The sequence below is a fragment of the Geotrypetes seraphini genome, chromosome 12 (genome assembly GCF_902459505.1).
Source record: "Geotrypetes seraphini chromosome 12, aGeoSer1.1, whole genome shotgun sequence".
NCBI lineage: Eukaryota > Metazoa > Chordata > Amphibia > Gymnophiona > Dermophiidae > Geotrypetes > Geotrypetes seraphini.
The window spans coordinates 91,493,801-91,510,948 of NC_047095.1; the positions used below are offsets into that span (position 1 = coordinate 91,493,801).

Genomic DNA, 17,148 nt, shown 5'->3' on the forward strand with positions numbered 1-17,148 from the left:
AACACAATGACAGAATTCTATAAATTGTGCTCTCTTCCCAAATGCTATCCACGTCTATACACACAGCAAAATACATGCCATCAAATCATGGCTCTACATTTCAGCTAGGCAATATTATATGAGGCCATTATGTGTGTAAGTAGCTGTTTACATGCATAAATGACTAGAATACCACCATTTACATGCCTTCCTACAACTTAAACTAGGCAGCTCCTGATAGAATTGTTCCCTTGTATAAAAACACTTACATAAAAGATAAGTAAATGCCAGCCATTAAAATAGGAAATTCTTAGGATTACAAATGAGCTTCAAAACCTGTGAAAATAAGCAGTGATCTATACACCTCTCAGCAGCAAGCCAACTACAAACCAAACTGTTAAAAAAAAGGTGCATCTATTTGCTATTACTACCTCAATTTCCTTTATTAAGCAGCAGAATTCATTAGATTATAATGAAAATCAACAAATGAACTCCAGGACCTGTGAAAATAATCAGTGCTCTCTACTCCTTGCATCAGCAAGCAAATACAGACTAATTTTCTTCATTAAGCAGTAGAATTTGTAAGATTATAGAAAAAAAAACAATGAAAAAATAAGAGTTTAAACATTTACTTAGAAGACTGGCAGTGTTTAAAGTTAATGGGCAGTGCTGGAACTGATGTGGCTTTTGAAGCCTGTTTCCTGCCAAACACTTTTTTAAAAAGTGGCTCTCCTTAATACAAAAGATTCTAAGGTGCCCAGTATTCTATATAATTGCCTTATTCTTTCAAATGCCCATTTTTTAAAAAAACAAAAGGCCATTTTTTTTTTAAAGTTAAGAGAGGATGGAGAAGGACACATCATATTGGCTTCCAAAATAAAAATTGTTAATTTAAAAATGAAAAATATAATAAAAATATGAAAACATAATAAATACAAATAAACATTTATTAAGAGTAATTTTATAAAGCATTTTCTGCTTCCTCCTCACTCCTCAGGTTGGTTTCAAGTTTACCGGTATTGCACCCCTGACATACTTCCGAAGCCTCCAAAACTGCAATGGTGGCAGCGCTCTGAACGAGTTGTTTCTCGAGTTCGCAGCCTTCCCTGCTGGAACCTTCCCTTTGCTGCGTCACTGATGACGTGTCACTGATGAAGGGGTAGAGGGATGGCCCTGGCGGGGAAGGCCGCGAACTCGCACAGGAGCCCGTTCAGAGAGCTGCCACCAGTTATAAGGCTTCGGAGGTATGTAAGGCGGTCAGTGGGGTTCTGGTGCACAAAGGGATGGGAGGGAGGGATAGGTATAGCATGGTGGGAAGGTCGATAGGGTTCCAGTGCACAAAGGGACAGGAGAGTGAGTCTTTGTTGCCAGCAGTTCTCTCGCAGGCCGCAGCCCAGGGGTTGGGGGACCTCTGGTGTAAAGGACTTGGTAACAGAAGAGGGTAAGATGCAGGATCCAGATCTGATGATGGGGGGGAGAACAGTTGGCTTATTTATCAACATTATAAACACACTGGATTCAGCTGCTTTGAACAAGGAATCTGCCAACCTTATTTCAGAGATTCTTATTTTAGCCTGTCAGACCAAGCTGTCCTCCTATCGGTTCAGCTTGTGGGATTATGCTCAGTGGAATGGGGAACGACGATTTTAAAGCATATACTCTAGATCACCTGTTTGAGACAGACTCTCTCCCAAAGCTCCTGGTTACTTCTTGATTTTAGGGGGGGGGAGAGATGGGAGTGTTTGGTTTCTTTTTTGTTTGCATCTGGGATTGCCATGAAGAGTAAAAACTAGTGACTTCAGATGTTTTCTGATTATGGTAGAGAAAAGGGGGAGAAGGGAGGGTGCTTGGTGATGGTTTGTTTGGGTAGGAAGGTATTTTCTATATATATACATGGCTCTAATTTGATTGTTGTGTATTATATTGTGGATTAATAAAAATGTTTTTAAAAAATGGCATTCCTAACTTTGCCTGGTTAACTATGCTGGTATGGCACTGAATATTGCCTATACCAGCATACCTTCTGGATACCACCAGTGATCAGGATCTTCAGTGCAAGTGCCTAGATATGGCCCAGCTCCGAATCTATGTATAATCTTTTTTTATTGTTAATTATAAAAGAAGGTACAAAATCCCACTAAAGGTCTATGACAAATGGTAGGAAGACAATTTGTAGGATACAACAATTGGTAGGACGACAATTGGTAGGATCTTCCTACCAAATGTCATCCTACCAATTGTTGTAACCAATTACTTACCCAATTGTCCTTATCAATTGTCCTACCACTCCCAATTACACTGCATACCCCCTCCTGACCCCCCATTTCCCCCTTAACACCCTTCTGACATCTGCAAACCCCCCTCCTGATCCCACACATACCCCGCCCTGACACCCCTCTGATATCTATGCACCCCCTCCCGAGACCCCACATACCTCCCGAGACTCTACTGACATTGGTGGACCCAACATCCCACATACACCCTGACATCCTGCTGACATTTGCGCATCCCCCAACACCCCTCCTACCGCAGCCCCCAACACTCCCTCCTACTGATAGGGCTGGCTCTTCACAATGGAGGCACTTCCCCCTCCCAGTGCATCTGGCGTGTGCTAAGCCAATCGGAAGAAGGGCCACCATTTTGAAGAGATTGCCTTATCGGTAGGAGGGAGTGAGTATCCTTCCTGCCGATGTTTCAGTAACAGGTATGGGGGGAAGGATGTCAGAGGAGTGTCGGGGTATATATGGGTGTTAGGAAGTTTGAGTGTCATGCGCTCTGAATTGATGAGTGTAATCTCAATCCTGTGGATGCCGGACAAGCCACACATCCAAACGATCAAGAGCTTCAAAGATCACTGCTATACCATTTAACGAGTGAGACTTATCTATTATGGAAATACTAGTCTTGAAGCCCGTTACATTAACGGGTGCTAGAATAGATGTGTCTGTCTGTCTTTTTCTTTCTCTCTCTCTCTCTCTCTCCTTGGCTGCTTTCTGTCTGTCTTTCTTTCTTTCTGTCTCTTTTTCTTCCGCTGTCTACCACCACCCCTTGCCAGCTCCCCCTGTCTAGCAGTAGCCCTTCTCTCTTCCTTTTGTGTCCTCTGTGTCCAGCAGCACCCCTTCCCTGCTCCCCCTGTCCCTCTTCCCTGCTTCCCCGTCCATCAGCACCTCTTCCGTGCTCCCTCTGTTCCTCTTCCCTGCTCCCCGGTCCATCAGCACCTCTTCCGTGCTCCCCCTGTCCCTCTTCCATGCTCCCCGGTCCATCAGCACATCTTCTGTGCTCCCCCTGTCCCTCTTCCGTGCTCCCCGGCCCATCAGCACCCCTTACCTGCTCCCCCTGTCCAGCATGTTCGTTTGCAGCTTGGTGAGGATAGCGGCCAGCTGTAGCGAACCTCGCAGGCCGCAATGCACCTCAGTAGCAAGTTCTCTCTGACACGATTGCGTACGACAGAGGAAACCTGCCACTGAGGTGCTGAGCGGCCTGCGAAGTTTGCTACAACAGGCCGCTATCCTCACCAGGCTCCTTTGAAAAGCGGTGTCGGCAGCGGTACTGGGCAGTTTCACAGCAGTGGCGGCCACTGCGGCCGGCAATCGGGCGGCGACAATGCGGCTCTGGCGCCGCTGGGAGAGAGCTTACCTGCGCTTCCTCCAGCAGCAGCGGTTGGTGAGTGAGGGCGGGAGGAGGGGAATAGCCAGAGTGTTCCCTGTGGCCAGGGAATAGAATCTGGCCACGGATCAGAAAACACGGCTGTAGGGATCACGAAACCCTAAGTGCGCATGCGCACTTAGGGTTTTATTATATAGGATGTACGGAGTTACAATTGCCACCTAATATCAGTGAAATATATTGCACAACTTGGAAATCAATCGAATAAGTGTTGCAGAAAAAAAATGTTCAAGCCTATTCTTATCTTACATTTAGGAAATTATTGAAAACTCACCTATTTGATAAACAAGAATGATGATATTTAAGAAGGTATTTTTTATTAGGCTCTGTATTTTAAATGCACTTTTTATATGATGCTGTATTTAATGGATGTAGTAGTTATAATAGTTGTGTTTTTTGAAATTGTATTTTTTAACTGAAATGTTTCAGTTCTTCTGTTGTGAACCGCCTAGAACTGCTGGTGGGGGCAGTATACAAGAAAATAAATTATTATTATTATTATTATTACAATGCAGAGTGCAATAAACTCCCGGGCAACATACAAGGGAGTTTGAGCACGTTCAAATGTTTGTTAAAGCACCACCTGTTTTGCCATATGAAATATGGGTGCTGAGGAAATGAAACTCTATTTTTTGAACTTGAGTGTAGAATTGATATAATCAGCTTGTGATGGGTAACAGTGGCATGGAGTTAGTACTCTGTAAGAGGATGGGATGATCTATTTTTTGATGTGTATTTTATGTGTGTCTGTGTGATTTAGATGAAACTGTATTTGTATGGTTATGTATTTTTATTTTGTGTGTAGTTGTGCATTTTATCATGTATGCATTTTGTTACCCGCTTTGTATAAATCTGGATATAAATAAAAACCATAAACCATATTGCTGCTGGTCAATGGTTGCATAGGCTAAAATATATCTTCCCTCATATCCTGTATAAACTACATGTTTTTTAACCAAAATATTTTAATGAAAAATAATCAAGCATCCTGCCTTCCTGTGTATTTTTATTTTATTTTTAAAAAATATATACACAGCTAAAAACCTAGGCGGTTCTCTAAGGTAGAGAGAACGAGAGGGCACTCTCTAAAGTTAAAAGGGGATAGATTCCATACGAACGTAAGGAAATTCTTCTTCACCCAGAGAGTGATGGAGAACTGGAACGCTCTTCCGGAGTCTGTCATAGGGGAAAACACCCTCCAGGGATTCAAGACAAAGTTAGACAAGTTCCTGCTGAAGAAGGATATACGCTGATAGGGCTAGTCTCGGTTAGGGTGCTGGACTTTGACCGGAGGGCCGCTGCATGAGCAGACTGATGGGCACGATGGACCACTGGTCTGACCCAGCAGCGGCAATTCTTATGTTCTTACCTTGCATAATAAAATAAACATTTAAAATCAAACGGTCAAACCTTACAAACCAACAGGCAAAGAACCTATCACTGCAGTTCTGACATGGAAGTACAATCATCATCATCATTTATTAACTTGCTATACCACGAGGTACCACACAATAGGATTTCTATGCAATTTAAAATGAAAAGAAAGTAGCTGCCGGGAAGAGAACAGGGGGAAGGAAGGCAGTCAAGGGAAAACAAGTTTCAAGAGAGGTTTCAAGAGCAGCCTTAAAGGCTTGAGAGGCCAGATTCCTGGTGAAAATAAACAGGCAAGGCATGCCACAGTTTAGGAGCAATATAACTGAGAGCAGATTCACGGAGTACTGTCTACAATCCCCCATCCACCACCTTATTAGTTTATCATGTCAGCTGTCAGTGTTTAAAATCACCGTCGTTGCTGCTTGGCTGAATGTTGATCCCAAGGGTATAGTGTTTAAAATATAGAACTACATGGTTTGTTGCAACTCCTGGTCTGATCTGTTCAGGGAAGAATTCAATGAAGATAACAGGTACATGCAATGTTCTACATTTTACCCACCACATGTACATGGTGAGCAGTTTTCAAATAGCTGTCTTACCTATATAAATATCTATTTACATTGATGAATGAAAATTGTTTTTGTAAGGATGAGACCATATTCAAATTTTAATCACATCAAAGACAGAAAATTTAAAGTATATATGAATTCCCTTTGGATGTAACATGCATCCATTATATTCTTCTCGTATTTCACATATAGATTGTTGAGTGTTTTCTCATATTTTAAGGAATGTGCCATAATAGAATTTTTAGGAAAATATGGGTAAACTCTATAAAACTGTCTTTTAATCTGAAGAATGTACAATTGTTGTCAAGCTGAATAGTTGCTGTAATGAGTATATAGGAGCGTGTATTAAAAAATGTCATAACCCATCTGGAGCTTTTATTCACAGTTTGTGTATTGTTTGATGATATCCTGCCTGGCATTTTCTCCTCTTTATTGAATTGTAAATATATTCCTGCCTCTGTTTCCTTGCAGAGAGTGATAATGAACTCTCCAGCGGAACTGGGGATGTTTCTAAGGACTGTCCAGAAAAAATCCTGGATTCATGGGGAGAGTTGCTTGGAAGATGGTAAATTGCTCAGTTTTCTTTTTTTAAAAAAATTCTTTATTGATTTTCAAATGTACAATAAATGATTCACATTTTTGTACATTATATAATAAACGCAACAAACTTACAAATATTACTGCACAAAGAAATCCCCCCCCCCCCCCCGCTAATAAACAAAATATATAAAATCCTTCATGAAACTATACATAGAATCCCCGGATCAATTCCAATTCCACGCCCTTCCCTTACTTCCCTCCCCACAGGATGTGTATGTTTACTTGTCAATAAAATTAATTCTCTTTACAGTATTTAGCCAATGGCTCCCAAACATCCATAAAACCGTCCCTGTTGTACGGCCAAGCAATGCTCTATTTTATATGTATAACACAGGGATTTCCACCAGAGTTTTTGCTCAGTTGTCTTAATTATTTTCTTTTTCTTGAAAATGATAATATTCTTCAGTCTTGACAAGCAACCTAAGGGCCTGTTTTACAAAGCCGCACTAGCAGCTGCCCCAAAGCCCTTTAAATCTCTATGGGCTTCGGGGCCATTACCGTGCAGCAGCCGCTAGTGCGGCTTTGTAAAACAGGCCCTAAATTATGAAATATTCAAGGATTCAGCATGTTTTCTTCACTGGAAAATTAATTGTATTTTGATATAAATACTATAGCTTACTTTGCATCTTGTGATGGTTGCTTAAGATATTTCATGTTGGATCAGATCAAATATCTACCGACACATTATCCTGTCTCCCAGCAAAGGCCAGTGCTTATTCTGGAGGTTAAAGTAGCAGGTTTGGAGTTGCTGAACAGACAGAGAGGTGTAAGATATCTTCAGGGACATAAAGAAGCTCATCCTCCAATCTGGCAACCGTTATGCTGCCTTGGAAATAAAAAGGAGGATGCAAGGATGTGTCTTTAGTGGCTTCTGAGTGAGGTATCTTTGAATGATACTGTCAGGGAAGTTAGATCTAATCTAATCTAATCTAAACCTTAAGTTTATATACCGCATCATCTCCATGAGAATGGAGCTCGACACGGTTAGATCATCCTGAAAGAGATGTTGCAACAAAGGGGAGAGCAGAATAAAGATAGCAAATTATCCCTGTCAACTAAGCAGCTTGTAGATACAAAAAAAAAAAAGGAAAACTTACTGAAATATATATGTACAATGCAAAAAGTCTACAAAAATAAGACAGGAGATGAAACCTGGCAAATGGGAGCACATATGGGAACCATTTCTTATTTATTGCTTATAGAATTTGTTTATGGACATTCATTGCTCATTTGTTTTATTGCTTTGTCCTGTGGAGGAGGGAGGAGATTTGGGGGGATTGAGGAACAAGTGTGTGTGAAGGTTATATATACATTTATCTAAAAACAAACTTCTAAAAATGAAAAGAAAAAAAAAAAGATGGGAGAGTTAAGAGTATAGATCACTAGCCTAATGGTTAGTACAGCAGCCTGAGAACCTAGGGAACTGAGTTTGATTTCCACTGCAGCTCTTTGTGACTGGATAGATCACTAAAACCTCCAACTGTCAAAAAAAAAAAATTGTCCTCCCTCCAGCCTCTAAACCAGCAGCGGCAGCAGTCTTGACTGGACAACCCCCTCCATCCCTCGCTACAGCCCCCGAAGCAGCAGCAGCAGTGATCCTCACCCGCCAACTCCCCCTCCCTTCCTACAGCCCCTGAAGACTAAGGTTGTGTGTTGGGGAGGGAGCGATATGCCAGTCTGTCTTGAACTCCTAGGTGCACCTGTACTATTTTCAACAGAGGTAAAGTATCTAGGAGTTCTCGTGGATTCCGGTTTGACTTTCAGGGGTCATGTTCAAGCAATGGTCAAGAAGGTATTTTTAAAGCTGCATATGATAAACAATTTACAGCCTTATTTGTCAGGTAGTACCTTTAAGACTGTTCTGCAGACAGTTGTTTAATCAGGCCATGATTACTACAATTTGGTTCTTTTTGGCATGCCTGCTTTGGCCTTATGTGCTTTGCAGGTTGCATAGAATTCGATAGTCCGGACACTTTTTCAATTGAGGAGGTGTGACCATGTATCAGAATGTTATATCACATTGTACTGGCTCAAATTGGAGCACAGGATACATTACAAACTGTTGTTAATGGTTTATCTTTGCATTCACAATTTAGCACTGAAGTATCTAGTAGTTAGCATTCTGCCACATATCCCGCCTCGACAGCTGCGCTGTGGAGATGGTGCAGATTTACAAATTCCAACAGGTAAGCAGTTAAGGCTGAAGCTGTCCAGGTCTGGTTTCCTGTATAGGCCCCAGGGAATGGAATGAGATACCATTGTATATACGGCAGCAGGAAAACCTGGCAAATTTGAAAAGATTACTAAAAAGACATCTTTTTTGTAAAATAAATTATCCCAGGACAAGCAGCCAGCAGGCAGGTATTCTCACATATGGGTGACGTCATTGACGGAGCCTGGATGCGGACGCCTCGCAAGCAGACTTGCTTGAAGAAACTCTAAGTTTCAAGTCGCCCGCACTGCGCATGTGCGAGTGCCTTCCTGCCCAGCGCAGGGCGCGTCTCCTCAGTTCTCAGTTTTCCGTGGAGCCGAGAAGTCCGTCTTTGACTCTCTGCGTTTAACTTCGTTCCTCTGTGCCTTCTGTCAACCGCGGTTTGTGTTTTTTTTTCTCACGAATCGCTGTTTTTTAGTTTATTTCTTATATTTTAGTAAAAAAAAAAATTTTTTTCTTCTTCCGTTCATTTTCCGGGACAAGCTGCTCGGCCGCAGCCTGAGGGCTTCGATTTTGCGGCGGCTATTTTTCCTTCTATGTCCCGGCTTGCTACGGGCTTCAACAGGTGTAGCAAGTGTCAGCGTGCGATCTCTCTTACAGACCCTCACGGACGCTGCCTCAAGTGCCTTGGGCCACAACATCATCCTAGGTTGTGCCTGCCTTGCCAAACACTTCAGCCTCGTGCTTTCAAGCGTCGTTGCATTTTGGTGGACAAGATTTTCGAGATAGAGTCTCCTACTGATCCTTTGACTTCGAAGGCGTCTTTGGCCTCGACTTCCACCGAGGCTCCTGCACCTACTGCTTCCACCTCGAGCCTCATCAGACCTTTGTCGTTTGTAGCGGCTCTTGCTTCGACGTCATCTGCTGTATCTTCCCCTGTTTCCTCAGGTCAGATAGCTCAGCAGTCGGTTCCGCTGGTGGTGATTAAAGTGTCTAAGACTCCCAAGTCGAAGCACACTCCCTCTACCTCGAAGGAACCTCCGGTTTCAGACGTGGATCCATCCTTGCCGGCTTCTTTCCAGACCATGTTAGAGAAGCAGTTTATTCAGTTCCTTACTAACATGGGCTGGATTACCCCTTCACAGTAAAGTAACAGCCCATAAGGTCAGAGCAATGGCAGCCTCTGTTGCTTTCCTCAGATCTACACCTATTGAGGAAATCTGTAAGGCTGCTACTTGGTCCTCAGTTCATACCTTCACTTCTCACTATTGTCTGGATACATTCTCCAGACGGAATGGACAGTTTGGCCAAACAGTATTGCAAAATTTATTCTCCTAAGTTGCCAACTTTCCCACCATCCCACTTTGGTTAGCTTGGAGGTCACCCACATGTAGAGAATATGTTGCCTGCTTGTCCTGGGATAAAGCACAGTTACTTACCGTAACAGGTGTTATCCAGGGACAGCAGGCAGCTATTCTCACAACCCACCCACCTCCCCTGGTTGGCTTCTCTGCTAGCTATCTGAACTGAGGAGACGCGCCCTGGTCTGGGCAGGAAGGCACTCGCGCATGCGCGGTGCGGGCGACTTGAAACTTCGAGTTTCTTCAAGCAAGTCTTCTTGCAAGGCATCCACATTCGGGCTCCATAAATGACGTCACTCATATGTGAGAATAGCTACCTGCTGTCCCTGGATAACACCTGTTACGGTAAATAACTGTACTATATGGGGCCTGCTTTTTAGGTTGTATGATGGGGCGCTGGGTGCTTCTCTGCCTTTATGGTCTGTGATTGTTTTGTTGTATTTGCACTTTCATGATTATAACCATGTATGTATTTGTTGTATCCCGCTTTGGTGTAAAGCGGGCTACAAATAAATAAGCTATAAAAACTATAAACTACAGTTATCCGGCATCTACCAATCCCCATGGGTGCTGGATAACTGAACGTTTACCTTGTATCGCAGTAAAAGGGTGGAACAGAATGGAAGGAGGGGATAAAAAAATGAATTATCAAGAAAGGAATATTTGAATCTTTGTTTTTTGAGGGTTCATTTACATCGTGTTCTGTCAGCCATTTTGTGATAGGTTGGGTTTTGCATTCAGTAATACAAGAGCCTGCCGGATAAAAGTATCCAGATTAGCCAAAATGTGAACATTATCTGCATTTCTTTGCTATTAAAATTCTTCAGATGTTCTGTGAAATCAAGAGATATGAAGGGTCAGTAGGTGACTTATGATGCCTTGGAAGCCAGATCCAGTCTTCATCTTTATAGACATCACCATCAAGGCTCTGGGAGGTGCCATCCCCAAGCTGAGGCCTCCTTGAACACAGATCTCTAGTGGCTTCTTGCCTAGGGTTACCAAATGTTCCGTCTGGAAAATCTGGCCCCTTAGTCCCGCCCCCAGGTCTTCCCAGTCCCACCCATCCCTGCCCTGCCTCCAATCCCCCCCCCCGCCTCCCCCTCCCCACGCTGCCTGCTGTCGTCGGGGAGGACATCTGCGCATGTGCGGATACGACGCAATGACATCACGTGCACCCACATCGTTGCATCATATCCGCTCATGCATGGATGCCCTCCTGCACGAAGGATAGCTTTTCAAAACCCAGACAAAGTGCCGGGTTTTGAAAAGCCGTCCGGACCCCTGGACATGTCCTCAAAAGGAGGACATGTCCGGAGAAATCCGGACATCTGGTAACCCTGCCCTTGCCACAGTAGAAACACTCCTGTTGTCTTTCAAAATGAGTCGGCGAAGGCTTCTCCTTCGCCCTCTGCCTCTTTCTCCTTGCTCTTTGCATCTGGAGTGCTCGCAACTGAAGTTTGAGAAGCTGTTCTTGCTTCTTTCTCTCCAGCAGGAAATGGTTACATGGAAATGTCTGGCAATCTCTACTAATTCATCTAGTTGCCTTCTAACAGTGAAACTCTGAAGCATCTTTTTTTTACCTATGGAAGCAGTCCACATAATGCCGCTCCTGTACCTGAGGCTGCATTTACTGTAAATCTTTTTTGTTGTTGTTGTTGTTCTGGAATGTTCTATGAAAACATTATGCATCCTGTTCCAGTAATCTGAAACATTTTCCTCTGAATTTTGTTTGAATGCAGCTAGCTTAGTCTAGTCTGCTTTCCTGTTCCATTCTTGTGTAACTGCCTCTACCTGCTTTTCTCTTCCCTTCCCTTTGTGTAATTTTCTAACTGTTCTTGGTTTTTAGTATTCACTCACAATGGGATATTTGTTATACCATTTAGCTTCATTACATAGTTTTTCTTTTTGTCATCAATAAATGCTGCAGATCTGCATATGTAGGATCACATGCTTGAAATACAAGGAACAATTCAATCTACCATTTTACTGGATCATTTTCTGTAGATGGAAATTCTTTGACTCTATGACAGAGTGCTTCCATAAGTCCCTGATACAGAAGCTATCCTAGCACCTTGTTTTATATACAAATTTGTTACAGCTATAAAGGGATAAGCTTTACTAGATTCACCGGCAGACTTAGATTCTTGCTTAATATGCTTTTTAATACATTACTCCCCCAATATTCGCAGGGGTTTCGTTCCAGGAACTCCTGCGAATATCGGAAAACCGCGACTACGTTTTTTTGCCTGGGGAGGCAGGAGAGGGCAACTGGAGCACTGGTTCGCAGTTTCACTCATTTGCGATATTCTCCGACCGTCTCTTCCTGTGCTAAAGTCAGGCTACACCAATCAAGAGCTGCTTTGACATGCAGCTCCTGATTGGTGTGCCCAACTTTAGTACAGGAAGAGGTGGTTGGAGAATACCGCGAATGAGTCAAATGGCAAATTTGCAGGGGAACACTGTATTGCCAAATGGTCTTAAGTTTGCTCTTGACCCTCCTTTCTTTCTATGGGCTTATTTTTATTCCTGTGGCTACCTGGACTTCTCCTACTGTCCCTAGATCTTCTACTAATACTTCTTGACTCCCAAAATCTATTTTCTTCTGTTAATCACTATTATAAGCTGGCAGTTCTGATTTAGAAACCTGAGGATACAATCTAGATTTGCCTGCATTTTTACTTTCCTTTCTAACTTGTAGGATGGGCTGGGAAGGGCATCAATGGGAACTCCAGTAACTTGGAACATGAGGATGTTGCTGGCCAGACATTATTGTAGATATCCTGCAGACAGGATGGTTGGATAGGCTGGAGTGAGCTTGGATGGCAACTTCAGCATTTGGAACCTAAGACAATGCCAGGTGGACTTTACAGCCTATGACCCAGAAATATCAAAGAAGAGACAAGTTAAATCAATCATGTATTTTTAATGGGTATAACTAAAGGGCAGACTGGATGGACCGTTCAGGTCTTTATCTGCCGTCATTTACTATGTTACTATGTTACCTGCCAGAAACCCAAAGAGTAGCAACATTCAAGAGCTTAGATTGTGATGTCATAATGCCTCATTCCACCAATGCCCAAGAGCCAGCCTTAGCAATGATGTCACAATGGCTTGATTAGATGGCAACTTCAGCAGTTGGAACCTAGGACAATACCAGGTGGACTTTACAGTCTATGACCCAGAAATATCAAAGAAGAGACAAGTTTAATTTAATCATGTATTTGTAATGGGTATAACTAATGGGCAGACTGGATGGGACCGTTCAGGTCTTTATCTGCAGTCATTTACTGTGTTACTATGTTATTAATCTTTTTTCCCCATGTGTTTTGAACCCTGATAAACAAGAAGTTTTATCTTTATTACTGATTTCAGTGTACCAATTAAAATATTGTAACCATTGGACTTCTTTAATTTCCCTTTTTCTGCTTTCTAATACTCTGTGCAGATACACTAAAACATCAATTTTAAAAGTACTTTCAACAAAAAATCATAAAGCAGTATCAAATTTGGTGTGACTGTTCCCTTGTACAAAACCTACAACTTTCAGGACCGTCAGGTTTATGCATAAAGGCTACCAGCCCAGTTCAGGAGGAGTGAATTCTTTACTTTCCTTGGTACTTTTTTTTTTTTTTTTTGCTTGCATGATTGCATGAGCTATTTCTGATTGCATGACCCTATTTCCTCAAACCTGCCCTGCAGTTCTCCCAAATCCTAATGCCTTTTATCTCTTTAGGAGTGCTGGATCTGCATGAGGTGTTCCTGTGAACATGCCTTGCAATTCTATCTGACTAGGACCTTCATGAACTGTTTGAACGCACCCTTCAGTCCTACCCCTGAGTTAAAAAGCTCTCTCCTTTATTATGCCAGGAGGACCTTCTCTATCCAGTCTTTTAAAATCTCTCCTATTACTTAAGACAGTATGCAGAAATATTAGTTTTCCAGTATTCCTGCTAAGGACAGTGAGCACATCTGTGTTAGTCTGCTTCAGTTTCTGAATTCCTTGTACGAGGTTTTAAAAAAACAGGTGGAATTGTGCAAATCTGAAGACCATTATTGTCGCCATTCCACTAGATAGAATTCTAACAGTTTGACTCTGCCCAGAAAAAAAACAAGGAGACTCGCAAAAATAAAAGTGGTCATTGATCTCATAGCCTCCTACAATGGTGTTATGCCTGCAGCAAAAGGGTACTCCTGCCCTCTGGGAAATTTGGAAAGCAGGCATCCCTTTACCTTAGTTCTGATACTTAGACTCTCAGCATCCAGCAGGCAATGGTTGGGATCTCACATGAGCCCCCAAATTGCAGACAAACTGTAAAATAATGACCAGAATTTAGCTTCTGAAGCAGAGGTTTCCCTGCATTAGGATGCTTGCCTAGCAAATGAGAAAGAAATATACAGAGCCACATGTAACTGCAATCCTGACTGTCTACTTGCTGATCTCTGATTTATTTATTTTACTTACAGTTCTTTGATATCCTGCTGAAGGCCACAGAATGGCTGTAACACAGTTAACAAATCCCTGTCCCCTTAAAGTAATTTAGAAAAAATTAAAAAGGAAAAGACAACAGAAAAGATTAAAAAAAAAAAAAAGAATTAAGGGCTAGTTACAAAGGGAAGGCAGACTAAAAAAGGTGTATCAAAAGAAAGAATGAGAGAACAGATGAGTCTTAATGACTTGAATTTGGGATAAAAGGTTTTGAGGAGGTGAGTTCCAAATTTTAAGACCATGCTAGATGAAGATAGTTTCTTGTAAGATGTGTAGGTGTAGGAGCGATGGGGGGGGGGGGGGGAGGGGAGGTAAAGAAGAGAGCAGAGAGAATGGCTAGGAACAATATGGGATGAGAAGGATGTTGCTGTAGGAAGGCGCAGATGGCAAAGTATTAAATTTGATTGGACAAAGATGGGGAGCCAAAATTCCTAGACATCATAAATGACTGCTTCGTGGAGCAACTGCTCCAGGAACTGACAAGAGAGGGAGCTATTTTAGATTTGGTCCTTAGTGGAATGCAAGGCATAGTACAGGAGTTAACTGTGTTGGGTATTCTGAGAAACATTGATCATAACGTGATGTCGCAAAATAAATCTACTGTAGAGGCATTTAATTTTCAAAAGGTGACTATGATAAAATGGTTAAAAGGAGACCATGTGATGCCTTAAGCAGAACAGGATGTGTCCACCCGGCATTGCCTAGAGAACCCTCCAGAATCCCCGATCATCCTTCATCCTTTCTGCTTTTGGAGTCTTTTCACACCCTAGTAGTCTTATAGACAGATACATTAAAAATCTCCGGAATTGATGGTGTCTAGACTCTTTAAAAAGGATAAGTTTGCGCACATGAAGGCCACAGAAGATAAGATGGCACCTAACTCTCTTCAAAAATTGGACAGTGCTTCATCTACTTTGAAAGATGAAATTACTTTGGCTGTTGTAGGTGCATTGGATTCCCGCTTTCAATCGCTTACAGAACAACTTATTTCTTTACATGGAGTGTGTTCTGATATTGCTAAGTGCACTGGTGAACTAGAGGTGCAGGTCTCCGACCTGCAGGACTTATCTCAAACTTCTCAGTCTGAGGTTGCCCAACTACAGAAACAAGTGCTGGACACCATGGACAAAACTGACGATCTGGAAAATAGATCGAGGTGAGACAATTTTTGCTTTGTGGGATTTCCAGAGACTCTTTCTGATACCCAGCTCCTGTCAGTTTTGGAGGACTGGTTAACTCAGCAATTTCCTCCACCAGTGGATGTCAGACCATATCGTATTGAATGTGCTTATTGTGTGGGTCGGAGACGTGAAGGGGGAGTTAGGCCTCAACCAGTCATTGCAAAATTTCACAGCTACCAGCAAAAAGCTGAGATTTTACATTGCTCTAAGATGAAGCATGTAGATCTTCATTACAAAACTGTCCATTCGGATCGTCCAGGATTACTCTCAAGCCCTATCTGATCATCGACGGTCCTATCATGAAGTTTGTACCAGTTTTGTGGAATGCTTCTTTATCCAGCCCAACTGAAAGTTAACATTGAAGGCAGCTGATGGAGTTTTTCATTCTGTGGAAGAGGTGTGCACTTGGCTTGCTTGAGCTTCTTTACCATAGACCCCTTTTCTCCAGGCTGGATACTGATAGTTATCTCTGCTTGAACTTGCTACCTGATTGCTGTTTTGGCTACCTTGTTAATGGCGAGGTTGAGTTCAGGTGCTTCGCACTTCCTAGGCGCACAGTTTGTGTGTTTTCTATACCCGCTTTGTGACAGCCTTCATGCCTAGTGGTCTTTTTATTTGATTCCTTTTGTGTTATTGTTTTGCAGACACACTGGGTGGAGAGATCTGGGGGGTCTCTTTAGCTATTTTTACGTGGTTTCTCCATTTCTCCCTCCGGTGTTTTGGAGCCCTTGGAAAAGATTGGGGGGTTTGGTGGAGGGAGTGATGGAAGGTGGGGGGATTTTGGAGTGGGGTCATTTTGAAGTTGGGGATGGGTGGGCAGGGTGGGAATGTGAGAGACGGTATAATTGTGATTGTTTGGGGTGTTGTATACTGTTATACTTTTCAGGATTAGCTGCTGAATTGTCAGACACCTGAGGTGAAGGCTGGGCACCCAGATATCCTCTAATTGATTTTTTGCACCTTACACTTTTCTTTATTTGGGATGATTGGAGCTCAGTCAACTTCGTCACTAAGAGTAGTGACCTGGAAATGTGTCAGGTGTGAATTCTCCTAATAAACAGGCTAAATTACTATCTTACCTATGCCGCCAAGAGGTGGACATTGCCTGTCTACAAGAAATCAAATTGTCTGATGTAGAACATATGAAACTCAAAACTTGATGGGTGGGAGAGGTTTATTGTTCCTCTACTAATTGTAAGAAAGGTGGGGTAGCAATACTTATGTTCAAATATATTTTATTGAGCTCAACGGAAAAAGTACAGGAGTAAATACAAATACAGAAAGCAAGCTCACAGTTTGTCAATGTAAAACACAGGTAGAAACCATCTCCCCACCCACACAACCCCCCAAGCCCCTGGTGGCCTCTATAGAGTTACAGAGCAAGGAGACCAATCAAAGGTAAATGACAGGAAATCCCAATCAACCAACAAAGCCCAAGGCAGCATATTGTAAAGACTCACTCTAACCATAAGCGACAGCGGTAGCCCCTTCCATAACTGTAAACGAGTGATGACAGTGGTAAACAACAGTTCGACATTAAGGGGGATATAAACGTGAGAGGTCTTGTTGAATAAGGACCCCCAGATATTTAAGTTCAGTCTCCACCCAATGTGGAGGAAAAGAACCCCTCCAAGCCGTATGAACCACTGGACAAGAGGGAAGGGCGACCGACTTATCTAGATTGAGCGATAGGCCAGAATAAAACCCATATTCGGAAAGAAGATCCAACGCAGCAGGTAAAGAGACTTCAGGGCGAGTGAGAATAAGAAACATATTATCC

General features: G+C 42.6%; 1 protein-coding gene across 3 annotated transcripts in view; it reads left to right on the forward strand.

Moving 5' to 3' along the window:
* Nucleotides 1-17,148, forward strand: part of RABGAP1L (RAB GTPase activating protein 1 like) — a 978,589-nt gene that overhangs the window by 279,608 nt on the left and 681,833 nt on the right. For all 3 annotated transcript variants that reach the window (XM_033916610.1, XM_033916611.1, XM_033916612.1), the window contains exon 13: nt 6,060-6,153. In XM_033916610.1, coding sequence (XP_033772501.1) covers nt 6,060-6,153 — 94 coding nt within the window. The remainder of the gene's footprint in view (nt 1-6,059; nt 6,154-17,148) is intronic.